This window comes from Telmatherina bonti (assembly GCF_933228915.1).
Source record: "Telmatherina bonti genome assembly, chromosome: 2".
NCBI classification, from domain to species: domain Eukaryota; kingdom Metazoa; phylum Chordata; class Actinopteri; order Atheriniformes; family Telmatherinidae; genus Telmatherina; species Telmatherina bonti.
Window position 1 is genome coordinate 5,432,363 of NC_136620.1, and position 23,717 is coordinate 5,456,079.

The window sequence follows — 23,717 nt, forward strand, 5'->3', positions numbered from 1 at the left end:
GAACTACGGCATAGAACTACAGAACTACGGCATAGAACTACGGCATAGACCTACAGAACTACGGCATAGACCTACAGAACTACGGCATAGAACTACAGAACTACGGCATAGAACTACGGCATAGAACTACAGAACTACGGCATAGAACTACAGAACTACGGCATAGAACTACGGCATAGAACTACAGAACTACGGCATAGAACTACAGAACTACGGCATAGAACTACGGCATAGAACTACGGCATAGAACTACAGAACTACGGCATAGAACTACGGCATAGATCTACAGAACTACGGCATAGAACTACGGCATAGAACTACAGAACTACGGCATAGAACTACAGAACTACGGCATAGAACTACGGCATAGAACTACAGAACTACGGCATAGAACTACGGCATAGAACTACAGAACTACGGCATAGAACTACGGCATAGAACTACAGAACTACGGCATAGAACTACAGAACTACGGCATAGAACTACGGCATAGAACTACAGAACTACGGCATAGAACTACAGAACTACGGCATAGAACTACAGAACTACGGCATAGAACTACAGAACTACGGCATAGAACTACGGCATAGACCTACAGAACTACGGCATAGAACTACAGAACTACGGCATAGAACTACGGCATAGAACTACAGAACTACGGCATAGAACTACAGAACTACGGCATAGAACTACAGAACTACGGCATAGAACTACGGCATAGAACTACAGAACTACGGCATAGAACTACAGAACTACGGCATAGAACTACGGCATAGAACTACAGAACTACGGCATAGAACTACAGAACTACGGCATAGAACTACAGAACTACGGCATAGAACTACAGAACTACGGCATAGAACTACGGCATAGAACTACAGAACTACGGCATAGAACTACAGAACTACGGCATAGAACTACGGCATAGAACTACAGAACTACGGCATAGAACTACAGAACTACGGCATAGAACTACAGAACTACGGCATAGAACTACAGAACTACGGCGTAGAACACGGGCGTGGTGGCAGGTGATTTACTGGGAGTGGTGCGTAGATAGTGGCAGGTGATTTACTGGGAGTGGTGATTTACTGGGAGTGGTGATTTACTGGGAGTGGTGCGTAGATGGTGGCAGGTGATTTACTGGGAGTGGTGATTTACTGGGAGTGGTGCGTAGATGGTGGCAGGTGATTTACGGGGAGTGGTGATTTACTGGGAGTGGTGCGTAGATGGTGGCAGGTGATTTACTGGGAGTGGTGATTTACTGGGAGTGGTGCGTAGATAGTGGCAGGTGATTTACTGGGAGTGGTGATTTACTGGGAGTGGTGATTTACTGGGAGTGGTGCGTAGATGGTGGCAGGTGATTTACGGGGAGTGGTGATTTACTGGGAGTGGTGCGTAGATAGTGGCAGGTGATTTACTGGGAGTGGTGATTTACTGGGAGTGGTGATTTACTGGGAGTGGTGCGTAGATGGTGGCAGGTGATTTACTGGGAGTGGTGATTTACTGGGAGTGGTGCGTAGATGGTGGCAGGTGATTTACGGGGAGTGGTGATTTACTGGGAGTGGTGATTTACTGGGAGTGGTGATTTACTGGGAGTGGTGATTTACTGGGAGTGGTGATTTACTGGGAGTGGTGATTTACTGGGAGTGGTGCGTAGATGGTGGCAGGTGATTTACTGGGAGTGGTGATTTACTGGGAGTGGTGCGTAGATGGTGGCAGGTGATTTACTGGGAGTGGTGATTTACGGGGAGTGGTGATTTACTGGGAGTGGTGATTTACTGGGAGTGGTGATTTACTGGGAGTGGTGCGTAGATGGTGGCAGGTGATTTACGGGGAGTGGTGATTTACGGGGAGTGGTGCGTACATAATAGCAGGTGACTTACTGGGATTTACTGGCTCTCTAACTAAAAGGCTCGTGATCTACAGGTCCATGTTCCTTCACCCACCTACTGGCTGAGGAGGAGCAGAACTCTCCTCCAATCAGGGTATTGATTAGTCCCAGACCCTGGGTCAGGTCTAGTTAAATATTCCTCATTGTGTTGTGCTGTTAGGAGGAGCTTTTCTTCTCATATCATGGACTTGTTTGAACTGATGAGCTGGTTAACTTCCAACAGCAGGCAGCTGGTTTAATGACTGTTTGTTGGAAATCTGTGAGGATTAGTATGAGTTTCAGAAGCTTCTGGATCTGGTTCTGACTCCAGACCTTCTGGATCCTCAGATACTGCTCTACAAGTTAGATTAGTCGGTGAAGAGAAGGTGGGAAAGTCCTTCCATGGTCAGTCTGATGGTTTTAAACTGAAAAGTTTAAAATGTGCTCTAATAATGTTCTGCTGGAACCTGGTGAGTTTCACTCTTCTCTTCTGATTCCCTGACGTCAGTTCTCACCAGATGGGTTGCTGCTTCAGGTGAGTGTACAGATACACCTTTTCTCCTCTCCTGTCCTCTGCGGTGTCTGACGATGTGGAGCAGAAAACATGTTTTCAGCTTCAGGAACAACATGCATGTGAAGGAACAGAGGAAGGAAATGGTTTCTGCAGTCCTGTACCTGGGGATTTGGGCTTGGTCTCGGCCAGACCTTCTCCATCCCTAGAAAGACGGATTAGCAGAGAGGAGTAAAGCAACATCAGAGTAAGTTCATAAGGAGGATTCAGAGGAGTGGGTGGAAGTGCTCTGACCTCAGCTTGCTCCCCAGGCCTCCAAAGAAGCCTTTCACATCACTTTTCGATGTGTTTTTAAGGAGGCGCTCGGCGGCATCCTTCTTTCCCGTCAGCCAGGAATTGGCTTTGTTGAGGTAGGAGTCCAGACCAGGTGGAGGACCGCCACGATCCAGCAGCTCTGAGGGAGACGGCTGCGACTTCCCTGAGAGGAAACTTCTACATGAGAACTTTTAAACCTGTTTAAAACCAGCAGTTTGCAGAGTTGGATCTGCTGCATGTTGTTTTGAAGCCAACTTAATCCAGCAGAGTTTACTCAGAAAATGTGTCAAGCATTCAGCTTCACTTTATCCAGCTGGAACTCAGTCCGCCTTGCAGACACAGTAATTACATCATCAACGAACTGATCAGGTTTCCTTGTAGAAACAGCTGATTCTGAGCAAAGCTGCCTGAGGAGCAGCTCTACGTCATGCAGATCTGCCTACAGACTGATGCTGCTGCAATGTGTCACAGTCATGCACGGATCACTCAACGTTTCCTGCTCGCATAAGCAAAAATGCTGCATTTGTGGCTTTGCTGCAAGACAAAAAAACCACAGCCAGTCTGAGGTGGAAACACGCCCTGAAGACATGTCAACACGGATCAGCTGCTGCTTCTTTCATTAGTGCAACACAAGCCTCAACATGTTCAAGTTTCACAAGCAAGCAACATTTATCTTTAGTCCTGCAATGTGTCACAATCAGCCTTGCTTCCTCCAGCATTGCTGCTTGCCACACCCCTAATCAGTTCACTGCTCTCACCTGCCTCTGCCACCTGTTCACAATCCCCATCAGTTCAGCCTGCGCATATATGCAGCCTCCACCATTCACTCAATGCCAGATTGTCATTGCTCTCATGCCTGACCTTCCAGCACTCTGACCGCAATTGCCTGCCCGTTACCGACCTGATCTGTCCCCGACTTCCGCTTCCTGCCTTGCCCTTGGAGCCTGCTCCCCAGTGGTTACTGGGATTCTGTCCTGGAGGACCCCCAACCGTGAGTTGTGGATCTTCACTCACCTTGTTGTGCTAGGTGTCCACTCTGTCGGCCCAGAGGAAAGTTACTCTGCCCTGCTCTGCTCTACTCATTGGGAACCAGAGTTCAACTCCAGCACTGAACCACACCAAGTGGCTAAAATAAAAACTGTTAATCTGCCCAGATCTCTTGTGCTGCTTTTGGGTCCTTTCTCCGATCATTTCAGCAATGCAGACGTGAAGAAATGTGTCTTTAAGATAAGAATTACAGCCGACAGACGGAACATCCAACTTTTAGCTTCATGTAACAGCTGAGCAGGAACTGAGGGCTCGCCGCATGAAAGGTTCAATGCTGGAATAAAGCAGAGTTTCATCAGCCAACGAGGGCCAAGGAGGAGCGGAGGGGGCCGAGCATAGAGACTTGGGGAACGCCGTTAACAGATTCAGGAGGACAAACTAAGTCTGGGTGGAATCAGCATCGATGGTACCTCCACTGCGACATTTAAAGGCCACCAGAAACCTGGAGAAAACCAGACATTCAGACTGAAACCTGCCGTAAAACATTACAGATCGTAAGTGCCAGGGTGAGTCTCAGATCAACGATAAAGAAGACTGTGGGACATCTGAAGGACAGCGGACGGCTTAATTTTCCAGACTAGACCATAGAATCTGCACGTTTAAACTAACTTGTATTTTTACATTTAGCTTTTTCCCTTGACTTTATCTGTTTATGAATCTGCGCTGCTGCTGGGAATCCCAACGTCCCTGAGGGAACCTGCTCGATCAAAGCTGATGTAATGTGATCTAAAATAAAGGTGGACAGGGTGGACGTGTCCATGACATCAGCTGACAAACCTGAGAAATGTTTACGGACAGAATCAGACCTTACCCATGTAATAGTATGTGAAGCACATGGTCATGAGGTTCTTGGCTGGGCTGTAGTCATCCATCTGGTAACACCTGCGAACACAACCATGGTTATCACCAGCATTTCCTCCAGGATGTGTGGGGGTGCCACTCTTCTTCCTGACCTTCAGCAGTTTTTAACTAAAGCTTGATACAGCAATCAGCCAGAACATTAAGACTACCTGCTAACATTAAACCATCGGCATATGAGCTCCACCATATCTCTGAAGACGGCCACCGCCGGGTTCAACAAATGGAAGCCTGTCTCGCACTGGGTTTTGTTTTTGGCGGTGCAGAAGCTGCGAAGACCAGCTTGGCTGTCAGAGAGGACAGCATGTCTGTCGTTTGCAGTGACAACTGATCCCGAATCTCTGCGACTGCTGAGCTGTCGGATGTGTGCGCGAGGCGGGACGTCCACAGCCCATCCCACAGATGCACCACCTAACTGTAGGTATTTAACCCCTTGGCCCTGCTGCGTGTATCTCAGTTACAACTTACAGTTTGAGACCTTTTGCATCACCTAATGGTAAAAACCTTTTACATAACTATCTGTGTTGTGGATGTGTTCGACGACACAGTGACATCTATCATGTGAATGTCTGGAGCTGACACAAATCAGTCTGATCACGGCTCGTAACCGACTGAATATTAAGTAAAGATCTGCTTCCCCAACAAGATGCCTCACCTTTACTTTGCCTCATTTAAAGACACATTACGTAACTTTTTGACCTTAAAACTCGGCGTCCCGGACTTGTTCGACGACACAGTGACATCTATCATGTGTATGTCTAGAGCCGCTGCTGCCCAGCAGCGTCCCGAGGCCGAGAAACCGACACGATACAGCGTTTACATCCGGGACGCAACGTGACGTTTCGCTTCACGGTAAAATAAGGAACTGGCTGTTTAGATTCAGCAAAGAAATGCAAGATACCAGAGACAAAACAAGTCATGGTAAGATGGTCTTCTGCTGGCTGGAGGGGGCTAACAGGTCAGGTAGGAGGAAGGGTTAGTCGTTGGTGGGGGCATTTAACGGAGAAATGGCCAAAGTTCTGGACTGTGTCTGTTCTACACAATCTAAGAGTTCTCTTCTGCCTCTTTGGATCACAACAAGGAACCTACAAGTAATGTCTACAATAAATCATGTCTGATTCACGGTAAAAGGACCAAAATAATTATCTTAAAATGAAAGTATCTTTATGTCTTGGCAGAGGCTTTAAAGGCATAAGAGGCAGAATGAACACCATCAGGGACACTGCAACAATGAAGCTGTGTGTCATTTCTAAAGGCACGGTTGTCCACATCAGGACACTCCCTTCATCACTCCCATGCTGCCATTTCTGTCCTGTGTAAACCACACACATGCACCTCGATGTGCACGTTACTGTGCCCGGTCTGCTACCCACTTCTCACCCATTCTCAGCCCAGTTCCCAAAGAATCCAGGCGGCTGTTTCGCTGCTGTGAAGCAACTTTATAGCAGGTTATGAAGCCCTGCATCCAGATTAAGAAGCTATGCAGGAGTTAGGTGCAGGGTTGAACCCAAGCAGCAACTTTCGGCGGTTAAAGTGAAGCCTATGTGCATAAAACTGCAGTTCCTCCGTTCACGCTGGAACCAAAGGCGTCAAAAGCTCCTTTGTTTCACAAGTTGGGGACCGAATGCTGTTCAGATCTTTCAAATAGAAGAAACTCTGCAATCTGCACCAAAATTGGCAAGATTGATAGGTCCTTACACATTACACCCTCAATAGTGGGGAGGGGCGGTGTTGGGGGTGGGGGCACAAGGGTGCCAAACGTCTACTGTGATGTAGGACAATGAAATTTGGCACATATATGTAACACCCATAGACTGTATATAAAAGATGGGCGGAGCCTCCGTGACGTCACCCGTAGGTTTCTGAAGAGCTGAATTGAAGCTCGGTGGGCGGTTCCTACCATCACCATCTTGGCAGGGGCATGCGCGTCGTCTCGCCCAGAAAATACAAATATGGGCAAAGAGGTGGAGCTGAGAGGGGGGCTGTGAGCGTCATGGTGGATGATTGACATCGAGCGAACTCCAAGCTTTCTGTAGCTAAGAGCTAACCGAGCTAACCCGGAGATAACAGGAGCTAACCAGCTAACGGAGGTAAGCGGGCTAAAGCTAAGTCACGTTGTTAACCAGCTAAAAACCGCGGTTGTTCTACATTCGTCTGACTTGAAGCGGGAGATCGGGTACCTGTCAATCAAAAGGACACGCCCCTAAATATGCTGAACTTCGAGATTAAATTACTTTTAAACGGACGAGTTAGAAAAAAATTCACTCCCCCCACAGTTGTCATGAAGGTAAACCTGAACTATTAAACCTAAAATGGATTTTTGAACTAGAATGTAAACATGTTTATTCCTGCTGTAAACATGTTTATTCCTGCTGTGAAGTTGGTCTTTTTAACATGGGAGTCTATGGAGATTTGCTCTGTTTTGCAGTCCCTAGTGGATGAAGGGGGAACTGCAGTTTTATGCACTTCCACTGCATATGCTTCACTTTTAACCACCGAAAGCTCCGTCCATCTTGCTTATACAGTCTATGGTAACACCCTACGACAAGCTGAAAAGTCAATCAACGGGGTGTCCGCCATCTTGGCGTTTACGTCCAGTTTATGTGCATTGTTTATTTCCATAGAAACACAGTGGCTCTTCAGGGTTAAATGCATTCAAAATTGTTTGGTACTTCACATAGTCCACGATGGGTGGGGGAAGGGTCTACATGAAGCTCAGACCCGATGGAGGCTGCTTGCGGCTTTAATTTTAATAGCAATTATTTATTTAGAACTCTCTAAAGGGACTGTAAAGCAAGTCAGACCCTAAAGGGATCATTAAGGTCTGAGAGCTTCTGTAAAACTTATTAATTGCGGCTTATTATTAAATTCTGGCTTTAATAACACGTAGAAGTGCTTCGTTTCAGAATATATATTGGTGGTGGCTGTTTTTATTATAAATCTACATTTTTTGAGGGAAGGAGTAACAATATCAGATATGGATTTTTAGGGCTGGGGGATACGACCAAAACCTCATATCCCAATATCACTCATTCATTATCCCCATAACGATACATAACCATATAAAACTGTAATGTTGCGTCAGTCATCAGTTAAGTGCCAGATGTTCTTGGCAACGGCAGCAGTGATCTCCTTGACTTGTTTGATGTCAAGGAGATCACTGCTGCAGTAAAGCAGCTTATGGTGGCGTAAACGATAGAGCTCATATGAAATAATAGACATCATCTGTCGTCCAAACTATATATATCGTTATGCTGCCCAGCCCTGTGCATTTTTTCATTTTTTTGCAAATGCTGTTAATGTCAAACATTGTGTGAAAGTTTGTTTGATTTTGAACAAATGTCTCAAACTTCACACCATTTCTTTGGTTTTATTTCCCGTTTCTCCAGATGTTGTGCGTACGGAAGGGTCAGGTAGGGACATTTTACCGCCAAGTTGTGTTTTTATAAATCCCAAACGTTGACTATCATTGGCGAGTTTTGTGCGTGCGACAGCTTTCTAAATGAGACCCCAGGTCCGACACATGAACTCACTCAAACAGGACCACAGCAAAGGACTGGACCAGTCTGTAGAAGGTGGCCTCGCTCACACACTTGGAGTGACATCGCTGTGAAGGAGAAACCAGAGGGTTAAACTCTAACAGCAGATACCACTACGCAGGTCTGACATGAAACCCATCCCTCCCAGAACCAGCATCAAACCAGAACATCATCCATATGAACACCTCAGTGTTAGAACAAACACATACAGTTTAATGTGTACTAACACTCACATTTAGCTGCTTTTTACTTCTAATCATTTCCTTTCAGGACAAATAAGGACACATTTTATTTGATTTATTCTGGTTTTTACTTTTTAGGATGAACAGATTACGGCTTCATTACACCAGAAGTTTCTGGAATTCCTTCCAGCCGCAACCCAGATCCTGACTGATCCACCTCAGTCCATCACAGCCTGATGAAGTCTATCCCTGAAATCATCAGGCTTGTTCAGGAGAGGAAGCCGGGGAGGTTTTCTTCTCCTCAACTTCTAAATAGGTTTCCTAAATCCTCCTGGAGGTCTTTTACAGTCTGCCTCTTGCTCTGCTGGCCTGAACAACCAGAGAAACAGCTGCTCGGAGGTCATGCCTGCTGATGGACGGGACGAGGTTAGAGCAGTCTGAGCATCACCTGACAGTCCTATGACTGGAAAGGGGTCATTAAGGTCTGAGAGCTCCAGACCTGGACCTCCAGGGGATCCCATACCGTTGCAGGGTGACCACTGACACACGAAATACGGTGAAGTTACTAGAAGTAATAAAAGAGTTTCATCTTTATTGTTGTGCCTTCTGGAGCTCATTTTATCTTTTTTAGCCGTTTCCAATGAGACAGTAGGGGTGCCTAAACTTTTGCTTCAAGAATGACGTTTGTTTCTTCGCTCACCTGGGCGCTGACGTACTTGGCAAACCACTCCCTCCCTTTCCCGTTGTCTCCCCCGCACAGCTCCCCGAAACGAGCCTTCTCCTCCTGGTCAAAGTCTTGCCTGTGAAGGCAGCATCACACACACACACACACACACACACACACACACACACACACACACACACACACACACACACACACACACACACACACACACACACACACACACACACACACACACACACACACGTCAGCTCGGCAGCCATTGCCACAATGCAGCGTAGAAGGCTGGTCTCATGCAGACGTCTACCGCGGAGCTGTAGAGATGGTGAGGGATCACTGCTTTCTAAAAACAATGTCTTGCCAGGTCTGCTTAGAATAAAGGTTTCTCAGGATGTTTACTGTTCTTCATCCATCCATCATCATCCATCCATCATCCATCCATCCATCCATCCATCCATCATCCATCCATCATCCATCCATCCATCCATCCATCATCCATCCATCATCCATCATCCATCCATCCATCATCATCCATCCATCATCCATCCATCCATCCATCCATCATCCATCCATCCATCATCCATCCATCCATCATCCATCATCCATCCATCCATCCATCATCCATCCATCCATCATCATCCATCCATCATCCATCCATCCATCCATCCATCATCCATCCATCCATCATCATCCATCCATCATCCATCATCCATCCATCCATCCATCATCCATCCATCCATCATCATCCATCCATCATCCATCCATCCATCCATCCATCATCCATCCATCCATCATCATCCATCCATCATCCATCCATCCATCCATCCATCATCCATCCATCCATCCATCCATCATCATCCATCCATCATCCATCCATCCATCCATCCATCCATCATCATCCATCATCCATCCATCATCCATCCATCCATCATCCATCCATCCATCATCATCCATCATCCATACCTCCATCATCCAATCTCAGGTGGGACTTCCTGTCAGCTGATGGTAAATCTGGACTTACTTTCCGTGGAAAACTTTCTCGACGTAAGCCTTCATGAACTGCCTCCTCTCCACCGTCTCGGCATCGGCATCCTCTTCACTGGGGTTGGACAGAGACGAAGACCTCCTCCGGTCCCACATCTCAGACGGGGGACCCGTGTCAGTGTCACTGTCTGCGGACTCGGTGGCAACGCTGTCTCCGTCCTCCTGGTAGTGGAGTTGGTGCGAACTGGGCTTTGTTGGGGACATTGGCTCAGGCAGTAATGACCGCCGCTGGTCTTCGGAGGACGACGGCTCAGGTGAAGAAGCATCAGTGGGACCTTGGTGCCGACCTTCATCTACGCTGAGAGACGTGGACACTGAGAGCTGGCCAAAGTCCATCAGGTTGTCCACTTCAACGTCCTCCATGCTGGACATCTGTGTGCTGGGTACTGGTTCTTACTGAACTGCTGGAGGTGTTGCTGGTCAGAGAAGTTGAGGACAGCTGGAGGGTTCAGATGAAGACATTCTTCCTCATGTGCACCATCTCATCTCCAAAGGAGCGGATCTTAAGATCGCCCTCAACCCCTGGTTCACCTGTGGACACCAAAGAGAATGATCAGATCCAGGAGGCAACAAGAGGACATCTTCTACATTTGTTTCTCCGCTTTCCATGAAAGCCTGTTTGTCCATGACCCTAACGACCTTCAGCAGGAGGTCATCACACGAGACGTCTGGACATTACGGGCAAGAAGTTAAAGATGCTCAGTTTCCCAAAGATCTGGACACGCTGGAGGACAGACAAGAACCTGGACTAAAGATCAGGATCTGAAATCCAGCAAGGACCTGAAGCAGGACTTGAGAGACGCATCTGGACCTTCAGCTGTTCCACATCCTCATCAGATATGGTCTCCATGGAAACGTGGCTTCAAGAAGCCAGAAAAGGCTAAGGTCACGTGACGGAAGAACTGGACTGAAGATCAGTTTAAACAGGTCTGATGGGTCCTCCCCAGAACCCGGATCTCATCGGGTCTGACGGAGGGACGGACCCTCCCCAGAACCCGGATCTCATCGGGTCTGACGGAGGGACGGACCCTCCCCAGAACCCGGATCTCATCGGGTCTGACGGAGGGACGGACCCTCCCCAGAACCCGGATCTCATCGGGTCTGACGGAGGGACGGACCCTCCCCAGAACCCGGATCTCATCGGGTCTGACGGAGGGACGGATCCTCCCCAGAACCCGGATCTCATCGGGTCTGACGGAGGGACGGATCCTCCCCAGAACCCGGATCTCATCGGGTCTGACGGAGGGACGGATCCTCCCCAGAACCCGGATCTCATCGGGTCTGACGGAGGGACGGACCCTCCTAAGAACCCGGATCTCATCGGGTCTGACGGAGGGACGGACCCTCCCCAGAACCCGGATCTCATCGGGTCTGACGGAGGGACGGACCCTCCCCAGAACCCGGATCTCATCGGGTCTGACGGAGGGACGGACCCTCCCCAGAACCCGGATCTCATCGGGTCTGACGGAGGGACGGATCCTCCCCAGAACCCGGATCTCATCGGGTCTGACGGAGGGACGGATCCTCCCCAGAACCCGGATCTCATCGGGTCTGACGGAGGGACGGACCCTCCTAAGAACCCGGATCTCATCGGGTCTGACGGAGGGACGGACCCTCCCCAGAACCCGGATCTCATCGGGTCTGACGGAGGGACGGATCCTCCCCAGAACCCGGATCTCATCGGGTCTGACGGAGGGACGGACCCTCCCCAGAACCCGGATCTCATCGGGTCTGACGGAGGGACGGACCCTCCCAAGAACCCGGATCTCATCGGGTCTGACGGAGGGACGGACCCTCCCAAGAACCCGGATCTCATCGGGTCTGACGGAGGGACGGATCCTCCCCAGAACCCGGATCTCATCGGGTCTGACGGAGGGACGGATCCTCCCAAGAACCCGGATCTCATCGGGTCTGACGGAGGGACGGATCCTCCCCAGAACCCGGATCTCATCGGGTCTGACGGAGGGACGGACCCTCCCCAGAACCCGGATCTCATCGGGTCTGACGGAGGGACGGACCCTCCCCAGAACCCGGATCTCATCGGGTCTGACGGAGGGACGGACCCTCCCAAGAACCCGGATCTCATCGGGTCTGACGGAGGGACGGATCCTCCCCAGAACCCGGATCTCATCGGGTCTGACGGAGGGACGGATCCTCCCAAGAACCCGGATCTCATCGGGTCTGACGGAGGGACGGATCCTCCCCAGAACCCGGATCTCATCGGGTCTGACGGAGGGACGGACCCTCCCCAGAACCCGGATCTCATCGGGTCTGACGGAGGGACGGACCCTCCCCAGAACCCGGATCTCATCGGGTCTGACGGAGGGACGGATCCTCCCCAGAACCCGGATCTCATCGGGTCTGACGGAGGGACGGACCCTCCCCAGAACCCGGATCTCATCGGGTCTGACGGAGGGACGGACCCTCCTAAGAACCCGGATCTCATCGGGTCTGACGGAGGGACGGACCCTCCTAAGAACCCGGATCTTATCGGGTCTGACGGAGGGATGGACCCTCCTAAGAACCTGGACTTTAACGGATCATCAGGAACAAAGACAGAAACACCTAAAGAGGAACATTGGAAAGTCTTTCAGGATCCTGGAGAACTGTTCCTGAAAACCGCTGAGAACCGACGGGAACTGGTTTCGGTTCCTATAGACACCTTCACACCGACCGTGGTCCGCCTGCAGGGATCATACGATCCGTTTCATCTCATCTGATGATTGTTTGGGAGGAAAAACAAGCATGTGTTCAGAACCTCGACCAGAGTCCTGCAGAGGTCCAGTTTTACCAGCCTGACTACCGAACCGGACCTGCTGATGTCTGGAACCGACCCATTTCTGTAGAACCTGTGACCCAACCTGCAGGTTAACACGTTAGCTAACAGTGAATCCACCTTGTCCCGCCCCCATCACATGACCTTCTGATGTCTGCAACAGTATACACACACACACACACACACACACACACACACACACAACCTAAATCCTTCATCCTGGTGTCTTGCCTGAACTTGAGCGTGTCTACATGACCTCGTGCTGCCGTGTGATTGGCTGGTTTACAGGAAATGGAAAATCCAGTGGTGATGAAGAGGAGGATGAGTTTATTCTTCATTCCTGAACTCCTGCTGCTGTAAGCAGTTTCATCTCTTCATGGAACAGAAATGTGATCTTTTTCCTCCTTTTACTGGCAGGAAGTGAGAGGAGGGAAGAAAAGTCTGACCCGAACCTTCAGGTTTTACTGGAAACACGACAACCAGCCTCAGAGATCAAACAGCTGCTGGGAAATACGACGGCAGCAGCAGGAAACATGAACGGAGGCGTTGCCAGGTAGCGCTGGAGACAGCCGTCCTGTCTGCAATCAACCCTCCGGTTTATTCTACAAACAAAATGTTTGATTCTCCGTCTCCCAGACGTCTCTCTTAGCAGACCAGCGGAGAACGAGCGTCTGCACCTGCTGCAGCGAGGGGAGGCTGATCCCCAGACTGTCCCACCTGCCACACCACCTGGAGCCTGATCAGAGGAAACCAGGCATGCAGACCTCCTCACCAGGACCTCCTCACCAGGCATGCAGACCTCCTCACCAGGACCTCCTCACCAGACATGCAGACCTCCTCACCAGGCATGCAGACCTCCTCACCAGGACCTCCTCACCAGGCATGCAGACCTCCTCACCAGGACCTCCTCACCAGGCATGCAGACCTCCTCACCAGGACCTCCTCACCAGACATGCAGACCTCCTCACCAGGCATGCAGACCTCCTCACCAGGACCTCCTCACCAGACATGCAGACCTCCTCACCAGGCATGCAGACCTCCTCACCAGGACCTCCTCACCAGACATGCAGACCTCCTCACCAGACATGCAGACCTCCTCACCAGGACCTCCTCACCAGGCATGCAGACCTCCTCACCAGGACCTCCTCACCAGGCATGCAGACCTCCTCACCAGGACCTCCTCACCAGGCATGCAGACCTCCTCACCAGGACCTCCTCACCAGGACCTCCTCACCAGGACCTCCTCACCAGACATGCAGACCTCCTCACCAGGACCTCCTCACCAGGCATGCAGACCTCCTGGTGGGGGTGCATTTGAGGTCCTGCTGGAGTTCTTAGCTTGACGTTCTAGAAGCTGCCGGACGTCTCTGATGCTGCAGGAACGTGGAGTCCAGATGAACCCAGATCTCCTCCAGAGTCCTACCAGAATGAAGCGTTATCAGCTGGCTTCACCACCGAAGGGGAAGTTTCTGCGTGACGGTCAGCTGGATGAAGTCACACACTGACAACACCAGCCACATAAACAGTGATTTACTGCTGGGAACACACACACACACCCACACACACATCTGCTGTTTTCTCATCAGTAAAACAGCATCACAGCCAACATTAAACTATAAAAACATCATGTGTCCAGCCCTGAAGCCTCGCAGCAGACATCAGGACAGACCAGCTCCCTCCATCCTTCTGGACCTGGGTTGGGGTTAGACACAAACACCGAGAGGCTCGGCTACACACACACGAGCTGAAATACATGCAGAACAAAGCTGCGTGGAGAAGGGGTGGAAACTGGGAGGAAGCTGTCCTCCATGTGCACGTCTAGATAAGCCTGAGCTGTCAGTCAGAGCGAGAGCGGCTTCAGAAAGGCTTTGATCCGTCCCAAACATGGAAAAAGCCGGAGCAGCCGTGGGAATGAGAGCATCGGGAAGCTGGCGGATGATTTCTGCCCTGATGGACGCCAAGCTGCCGAAGACTGCATGGAAACCAACATGTTACAGTCACATGACCGTCCTCTTATTTCAGTATTTCTCCTTCAATCTTGTGTGACTTTTATGCATTTATTCTCAATTTAATTCAGTTATTTTTCTCTTGTCAAGCTCCTGAAACTGTTTGTTTCTCTTGGGAGGTTAATAAAATATATTTATCTATCAATCATGCAACATAAGAAGACAGAAAATGTCCAACATTCATTGTCTTTGACAGAGCAAATCAAACTGTGACCGTGTTCCTGGCTCATTCAGCTGTATGACCTCCATCTGCAGGAGATGCTGAGACCACCCTGCGGTCCAGCATCAGCGGGACAAACCTGCGGATCCGACGCAAAATGCTAAAGCCAAGTTTCTGCATGAACTGCAGGTGGAGGACGGCCAGATGACTGTATGACAAGTAAACCAGCAGCAGGCTGAGCTCTTGTTGCGCTGCTCCGCAGGAGGTTTGGTTCAGGACAGCCGGGAGGACGGCCGGGAGGACGGCCGGGAGGACGGCCGGGAAGACGGCCGGGAGGACGGCCGGGAGGACGGCCGGGAAGACGGCCGGGAGGACGGCCGGGAGGACGGCCGGGAAGACGGCCGGGAGGACGGCCGGGAGGACGGCCGGGAGGACGGCCGGGAGGACGGCCGGGAAGACGGCCGGGAGGACGGCCGGGAGGACGGCCGGGAGGACGGCCGGGAAAACGGCCGGGAAGACGGCCGGGAAGACGGCCGGGAAGACGGCCGGGAGGACGGCCGGGAAGACGGCCGGGAAGACGGCCGGGAGGACGGCCGGGAGGACGGCCGGGAAAACGGCCGGGAAGACGGCCGGGAAGACGGCCGGGAAGACGGCCGGGAAGACGGCCGGGAGGACGGCCGGGAGGACGGCCGGGAGGACGGCCGGGAAGACAGCCGGGAAGACAGCCGGGAAGACAGCCGGGAGGACAGCCGGGAAGACAGCCGGGAGGACAGCCGGGAAGACAGCCGGGAGGACAGCCGGGAGGACAGCCGGGAGGACAGCCGGGAAGACAGCCGGGAGGACAGCCGGGAAGACAGCCGGGAGGACAGCCGGGAAGACAGCCGGGAAGACAGCCGGGAAGACAGCCGGGAGGACAGCCGGGAGGACAGCCGGGAGGACAGCCGGGAAGACAGCCGGGAGGACAGCCGGGAAGACAGCCGGGAAGACAGCCGGGAGGACAGCCGGGAGGACAGCCGGGAGGACAGCCGGGAGGACAGCCGGGAAGACAGCCGGGAAGACAGCCGGGAGGACAGCCGGGAAGACAGCCGGGAGGACAGCCGGGAAGACAGCTGGGAGGACAGCCGGGAAGACAGCTGGGAGGACAGCCGGGAAAACAGCCGGGAAGACAGCCGGGAAGACAGCTGGGAGGACAGCTGGGAAGACAGCTGGGAGGACAGCTGGGAGGACAGGAGGCTGGTGTTTCCTGGAGGACGTGACCGTGGAGCCACTTCCCAGGTAAACCTCCACACCAGCCACGGCGGGACACCTGCTAGCGGACACGGACGGAACCCCCCCCCCCCCATCCAGAAACACCTCCAGAACCTCCGTGTTGACCCGGAGCCATTCAAAGCGCGAGGACAACAAACAGCCCACCGGAAGTAAAAATAAATAAATAGGTGCGAGAGAGTAAATGTAGATTTAAGCAGAAGAAGAGGAGAGTTAAAGCTGTACGCACACAAACCGTCACGTCGCCACAGGAGAAAAACGTCTCTTTCCGTCTGGCTGGAGTTTTTTTTTTTTTTTTTTTATCTCACTGCGCCTGCGCAGACACAGGACGACGTCACCAAGGGGGGACCCAATGACGTCATGAAGCTGAAGAACCAATCGGTGCCTTGGAAGCTCAGAGGGGAAATTTACAGGAAGTTCCCTTCAGTATAAAAGCTTCTGTGCTGACATCAGTCGAGTAAATAAGGAAAAAATAACAATCACATCTACATACATGTGTACATATATATATATATATATATATATATATATATATATATATATATATATATATATATATATATATATATATATATATATATATATATATATATATATATATATATATATATATATATAGATGTATGTATGTAGATCACATTTCCAACAACTGGGATCTCCCAGTCCTGGTTTTCAGATATGTCTTGTCATGTTTCACTCGATGGTCGTGGTTAATAGGATTCCACGCCCACAGAGTCACTAAATGAGACCAAGCATGACTTTTTTCAGTTGCCATACTTTCCAGAGTAACAGGAGCAAATGATTCCATGTGCAGCTTATGTCCACTGCAGACACTGAACAACGACGGTCTTCGGTTCTCCAGGTTGAGAGCTGGTGAGTTTTTAGACATCTGGCTTGTAGGTGGGTCAGTTTCTGAAGTCCTTAGTAAAAATAAATGAGGCCTTAATAGAAACAAGAGACTCTGTCATGGTCATCATGTTTTGTTTCTTTAAAGCTGGTTTTTCTTCTGTTCACCTTCTGATGTCTTTATACCATCTTTTTCCCCTGTTTGCATTGCTTTACCGACAGCATGAACCTTTTCATGAATTTGCTGTTATAAATATTTTCTCTGTGTGGCAGATTTCTTTGCTGTTTGGCATTCAAGTCTCTGTTGGCGTCGTCAACCAACACTTCCAGTTAGGATTGAATTTCCTTTTGCATTTTCTCTTCTAACTTATGTTGCAAACCATGAAATGGCAAAACCTTCATTCAAATGGGGAGTCTCCTATCTGTAATTACTAGTACTAGTACTAGATGGTTGGATATTATGTGTGAGAGGATGGATTGTTATTTCATGTTATTACTGTAAATTTGTTTCTGATACAATACACAGCAAACTGAGGTATAATTATACATGCCTTATTTCTGTCTAGTAATTTTTTTTTTTCAGGAAAAAGTTGGCCCAGCCTGAGCAGATTTTCTGGTTATGTCCCTGATAAATACGCCTACCTTTAGTTTCCCAAACTTTCGTCAGTTTGCTCTATGGTCCTACTAGTTTCTGCATTATGACAGACACCTGCAAACACATCATGTTTGTTCAGTAACTTTGTTGTCTTGCAGGTATAATCACCAACAGTTACCGTCATAATTTATTTGTTCATGTTTTTCCCAGTTTGTCTTCCTGGAGGTGCTCCTGATGGTTGTCTGCTGTCTTTTCTCACTGAGGCTGTAAGACTTTTTACAGTTTCATTTCTGGCAAAGAAGCTGGTTGTCAGTTTCGGATTGGATTTTAATTGTATCGTTGGTTCTGTTTTCAATTAATCATCTTGTTGTGGTTCCTGCTCTGACCTGTGCTGCAGTGGGTGTGCCTGTTTCCCTGGCAACCAAGTCCACACCAGGTTCTCATCAGGAAATCAGCAGCAGCAAGATAAAAGGCCAGCTCAGTTCACCAGTCATCGCCTGATTGTTGTTTCATCAGTGGTAACAGCTCTCGGCCATTGCAGCATTTCTGCATAAGGATTTAAACAGCTTGCCTAACAGTTGTCTGTTCTGTCACCAGAGCGTGTTTCTTGCCTGCCTGGCCACCTACCATTCTGCCCAGGAAAACAATAAACCCGTCCTAGTATCCACATCCAATCTGCACTTGGGTCCTTGTTTGTCCTACACCACAACACATCTCCTCTCTTACCTTCCCACTCTCGTTATGTTGTCTCCCGGTTTCAGCATTCATATTCATTCATTCATTCATTCATTCACTTTTTTTAACTGCTTTAGTCCAGTGCTGGTTCTGCTGCTGATGATGATGGAGCTGAGATTTCTTCTGGTCTCCTTTACATGAAATGAACTGACTAGGAGACGTGGTTTGTTACATGACTCACCTTCTCTGTGTTTGAACATTTTCATTCTCTTTAAATGACCAGATTTCCTTTAATCACAGAAAATGTGACAAAATACATGCAAGTAACAGAAAGACTGAATATACGATGGAGCAGAGAACTGGGTTGGATCTGGATCTACGATGGAGCAGAGAGACGGCTTGGATCTGGATCTGGATCTACGATGGAGCAGAGAGACGGCTTGGATCTGGATCTGGATCTGTATCTACGATGGAGCAGAGAGACGGCTTGGATCTGGATCTGGATCTACGATGGGATCTGGATCTGGATCTGTATCTACGATGGAGCAGAGAGACGGCTTGGATCTGGATCTGGATCTGTATCTACGATGGAGCAGAGAGACGGCTTGGATCTGGATCTGGATCTGGATCTACGATGGGATCTGGATCTGGATCTACGATGGAGCAGAGAGACGGCTTGGATCTGGATCTGGATCTACGATGGGATCTGGATCTGGATCTGTATCTACGATGGAGCAGAGAGACGGCTTGGATCTGGATCTGGATCTGTATCTACGATGGAGCAGAGAGACGGCTTGGATCTGGATCTGGATCTGGATCTACGATGGGATCTGGATCTGGATCTACGATGGAGCAGAGAGACGGCTTGGATCTGGATCTGGATCTACGATGGAGCAGAGAGCTTGAGGGTTGATCAGTTTCCAGCTTTAGCTGCTAGCTGCTGCAGCTTATCAGGGAGGGTGACAGTTGCAAAATGGACCCTGTCTTTCCTGAGCTTCTGTTTGACGGTCTGAGTTGGACCCAGCTCCATGTAGTCCTGCTTTTCCCGGTCATACTGAGGCCAGCTGACCAGTCCAGGCCCGTTGGGAGAACTGGAGAAACATTCAGACATAAACACGGTGCCATGCAGCATGAAAGTGAATGAATGAATGATGAATAAACACAATGATTATTTCCATTTTGTGTTTACCTCTAATGACGTGATTGTATTTAGCTGTAACTCACCCAGTACGGATAAAATTGGCCCAGTAGGACATCATGGTCCTGCAGAAGCTTTCATCTTCTTGGGAGATGTTTCCTGAACAACAAAAAGTCAGAAAGTGTTAAACTCTGACCTTAAGGAACCACAGCATCGGTTGCATCAGCCAATCAGGCAGATTACCCATGATTTTCAGTTGTCCGTTGAAGAAACATCCACCAAACACGAAGCCAACATCATCTGCATGGTCCGCCTTCACAAAGCTGGGTCGGTTCCGTTTGTGGATCTCAGCAGTGTATGCAAACTCGTACATGTAGACCGGAACACCCATATCTGCAAGCAGAAAGAACACACAGCAGGTAAACTCCTCAGCAGGAATGAAGGTGGCTTGGACCTGGATGGGAGCAGACCTGAGTGGTATCCGGCCACTCTGACCACAGACAGCGTCATCAAAAGGTCTCCCATGATTTCAGTGAAGCCATCTCTGATCTCCTCTGGAGTTTTAGCATCTTTTAGGTATTCATCTGCGATGAAGCCGTTGGCTGCCGAGACCTGGACTCACATCAGCATCAAACACCAGTTACACCCAGAAATCTGAGGCATGCTGAACCAAACATATCAATAGTTCTATACAGATTTATCTAGACCTGTAATGATAATGGTGATGATTAGGAAGCTAAGAGAACAGTCAGATATTGATATATCTCTATATAGATCTAAATATGTTTAATTCAGCACAGAACATCACATTTCCTTTCATCGAAATCCAGCGACATCCAACCTGTTCTCAGACCGGTTTAACTGGGAACAGGTTGTAAACATGACCAGTTGAACTGGTAACAGGTCAGTAACATGACCTGTTTAACTGGGAACATGTAGGAAACATGACCGGTTTAAATGGTAACAGGTCGGAAACATGACCAGTTTAACTGGTAACAGGTCGGTAACATGACCAGTTTAACTGGTAAAAGGTTGGAAACATACCAGTTTAACTGGGAACAGGTTGGAAACATGACCAGTTTAACTGGGAACAGGTTGGAAACATGACCAGTGTAACTGGGAACAGGTCAGTAACATGACCTGATTAACTGGGAACAGGTCGGAAACATGACCAGTTTAACTGGTAACAGGTCGGTAACATGACCAGTTTAACTGGTAACAGGTTGGAAACATACCAGTTTAACTGGGGAAAGGTTGGAAACATGACCAGTGTAACTGGGAAAAGGTCGGTAACATGACCAGTTTAACTGGTAACAGGTCGATAACATGACCAGTTTAACTGGTAACAGGTTGGAAATATACCAGTTTAACTGGGAACAGGTTGGACACATAACCAGTTTAACTGGTAACAGGTCGGTAACATGACCTGTTTAACTGGTAACAGGTTGGAAACATGACCAGTTTAACTGGGAACAGGTCGGTAACATGACCTGTTTAACTGGGAACAGGTTGGAAACATGACCAGTTTAACTGGTAACAGGTGGGAAACATACCAGTTTAACTGGGAACAGGTCGGTAAAATGAGCAGTTTAAATAGGAACAGGTTGGTAACATGACCAGTTTAACTGGTAACAGGTTGGAAACATACCAGTTTAACTGGCAACAGGTTGGAAACATGACCAGTTTAACTGGGAAGAGGTCGGTAACATGACCAGTTTAACAAGGAACAGGTCGGTAACATGACCAGTTTAACTGGTAACAGGTTGGAAACATACCAGTTTAACTGGTAACAGGTTGGAAACATGACCAGTTTAACGGGCAACAGGTTGGAAACATGACCAGTTTAACTGGTAACAGGTGGGAAACATACCAGTTTAACTGGGAACATGTCGGTAAAATGACCAGTTTAACAAGGAACAGGTCGGTAACATGACCAGTTTAACTGGTAACAGGTTGGAAACATACCAGTTTAACTGGCAACAGGTTGGAAACATGACCAGTTTAACTGGTAACAGGTCGGTAACATGACCAGTTTAACTGGGAACAGGTTGGAAACATACCAGTTTAACTGGCAACAGGTTGGAAACATGACCAGTTTAACTGGGAACAGGTAAGTAACATGACCTGTTTAACTGGGAACAGGTCGGTAATATGACCTGTTTAACTGGTAACAGGTCAGGAACATGACCTGTTTAACTGGTAACAGGTTGGAAACATGACCAGTTTAACTGGTAACAGGTCGTAAACGTACCAGTTTAACTGGGAAAAGGTTAGAAACATGACCAGTTTAACTGGGAACAGGTCGGTAACATGACCTGTTTAACTGGGAAAAGGTCGGTAACATGACCAGTTTAACTGGGAACAGGTCAGTAACATGACCTGTTTAACTGGGAACAGGTCGGTAATATGAACTGTTTAACTGGTAACAGGTCAGGAACATGACCTGTTTAACTGGTAACAGGTTGGAAACATGACCAGTTTAACTGGTAACAGGTCGTAAACGTACCAGTTTAACTGGGAAAAGGTTAGAAACATGACCAGTTTAACTGGGAACAGGTCGGTAACATGACCTGTTTAACTGGGAAAAGGTCGGTAACATGACCGGTTTAACTGGGAACAGGTCAGTAACATGACCGGTTTAACTGGTAACAGGTCAGTAACATGACCGGTTTAACTGGGGAAAGGTTGGAAACATGACCAGTTTAACTGGGAACAGGTCGGTAACATGACCAGTTTAACAAGGAACAGGTCGGTAACATGACCAGTTTAACTGGTAACAGGTTGGAAACATACCAGTTTAACTGGTAACAGGTTGGAAACATAACCAGTTTAACTGGGAACAGGTTGGAAACATGACCAGTTTAACTGGTAACAGGTGGGAAACATACCAGTTTAACTGGGAACATGTCGGTAAAATGACCAGTTTAACAAGGAACAGGTCGGTAACATGACCAGTTTAACTGGTAACAGGTGGGAAACATACCAGTTTAACTGGGAACATGTCGGTAAAATGACCAGTTTAACAAGGAACAGGTCGGTAACATGACCAGTTTAACTGGTAACAGGTTAGAAACATGACCAGTTTAACTGGCAACAGGTTGGAAACATGACCAGTTTAACTGGGAACAGGTCGGTAACATGACCACTTTAACAAGGAACAGGTCGGTAACATGACCAGTTTAACTGGTAACAGGTTGGAAACATACCAGTTTAACTGGTAACAGGTTGGAAACATGACCAGTTTAACTGGTAACAGGTGGGAAACATACCAGTTTAACTGGGAACATGTCGGTAAAATGACCAGTTTAACAAGGAACAGGTTGGTAACATGACCAGTTTAACTGGTAACAGGTTGGAAACATACCAGTTTAACTGGCAACAGGTTGGAAACATGACCAGTTTAACTGGGAACAGGTCGGTAACATGACCTGTTTAACTGGGAACAGGTCGGTAACATGACCTGTTTAACTGGTAACAGGTTGGAAACATACCAGTTTAACTGGTAACAGGTTGGAAACATGACCAGTTTAACTGGTAACAGGTCGGAAACATGACCGGTTTAACTGGTAACAGGTTGGAAACATGACCAGTTTAACTGGTAACAGGTCGGAAACATGACTGGTTTAACTTGGAACAGGTCAGTACCATGACCTGGTTAACTGGTAACAGGTTGGAAAGATGACCGGTTTAACTGGGAACAGGTCGGTAACATGACCGGTTTCACTGGTAACAGGTCGGTAACATGACCAGTTTAACAAGGAACAGGTCGGTAACATGACCAGTTTAACTGGTAACAGGTTGGAAACATACCAGTTTAACTGGTAACAGGTTGGAAACATGACCAGTTTAACTGGTAACAGGTGGGAAACATACCAGTTTAACTGGGAACTTGTCGGTAAAATGACCAGTTTAACAAGGAACAGGTTGGTAACATGACCAGTTTAACTGGTAACAGGTTGGAAACATGACCAGTTTAACTGGGAACAGGTCGGTAACATGACCTGTTTAACTGGGAAAAGGTCGGTAACATGACCTGTTTAACTGGTAACAGGTTGGAAACATACCAGTTTAACTGGTAACAGGTTGGAAACATACCAGTTTAACTGGGAACATGTCGGTAAAATGACCAGTTTAACAAGGAACAGGTTGGTAACATGACCAGTTTAACTGGCAACAGGTTGGAAACATGACCAGTTTAACTGGG

The 23,717-nt window shown here is 48.7% G+C and overlaps 2 protein-coding genes across 4 annotated transcripts in view; both read right to left on the reverse strand.

Annotated features, from left to right (window-relative positions):
* Positions 1-16,536, reverse strand: part of kiaa0513 (KIAA0513) — a 37,420-nt gene extending 20,884 nt beyond the window's left edge. Inside the window, exons 1-9 of one of the 3 annotated variants that reach the window (XM_079258486.1) lie at positions 16,489-16,536; positions 10,449-10,582; positions 10,029-10,344; positions 9,026-9,125; positions 8,138-8,211; positions 4,558-4,628; positions 2,679-2,862; positions 2,549-2,589; positions 2,389-2,455 (exon numbers count right to left, since the gene is read on the reverse strand). In XM_079258486.1, the coding sequence (XP_079114612.1) occupies positions 2,389-2,455; positions 2,549-2,589; positions 2,679-2,862; positions 4,558-4,628; positions 8,138-8,211; positions 9,026-9,125; positions 10,029-10,255 (764 nt within the window). In that variant the 5' untranslated portion in view covers positions 10,256-10,344; positions 10,449-10,582; positions 16,489-16,536. Of the gene's footprint in view, positions 1-2,388; positions 2,456-2,548; positions 2,590-2,678; positions 2,863-4,557; positions 4,629-8,137; positions 8,212-9,025; positions 9,126-10,028; positions 11,037-16,488 lie in introns of those variants that run through there. The other 2 variants (XM_079258484.1, XM_079258485.1) reach the window with 2 other exon arrangements.
* Positions 16,537-18,746: 2,210 nt separating this feature from the next.
* ces3 (carboxylesterase 3) overlaps positions 18,747-23,717 on the reverse strand; it is a 70,467-nt gene continuing 65,496 nt past the window's right edge. Inside the window, exons 10-13 of the mRNA XM_079255711.1 lie at positions 19,984-20,125; positions 19,757-19,906; positions 19,600-19,672; positions 18,747-19,466 (exon numbers count right to left, since the gene is read on the reverse strand). Coding sequence (XP_079111837.1) covers positions 19,289-19,466; positions 19,600-19,672; positions 19,757-19,906; positions 19,984-20,125 — 543 coding nt within the window. The 3' untranslated portion in view covers positions 18,747-19,288. The remainder of the gene's footprint in view (positions 19,467-19,599; positions 19,673-19,756; positions 19,907-19,983; positions 20,126-23,717) is intronic.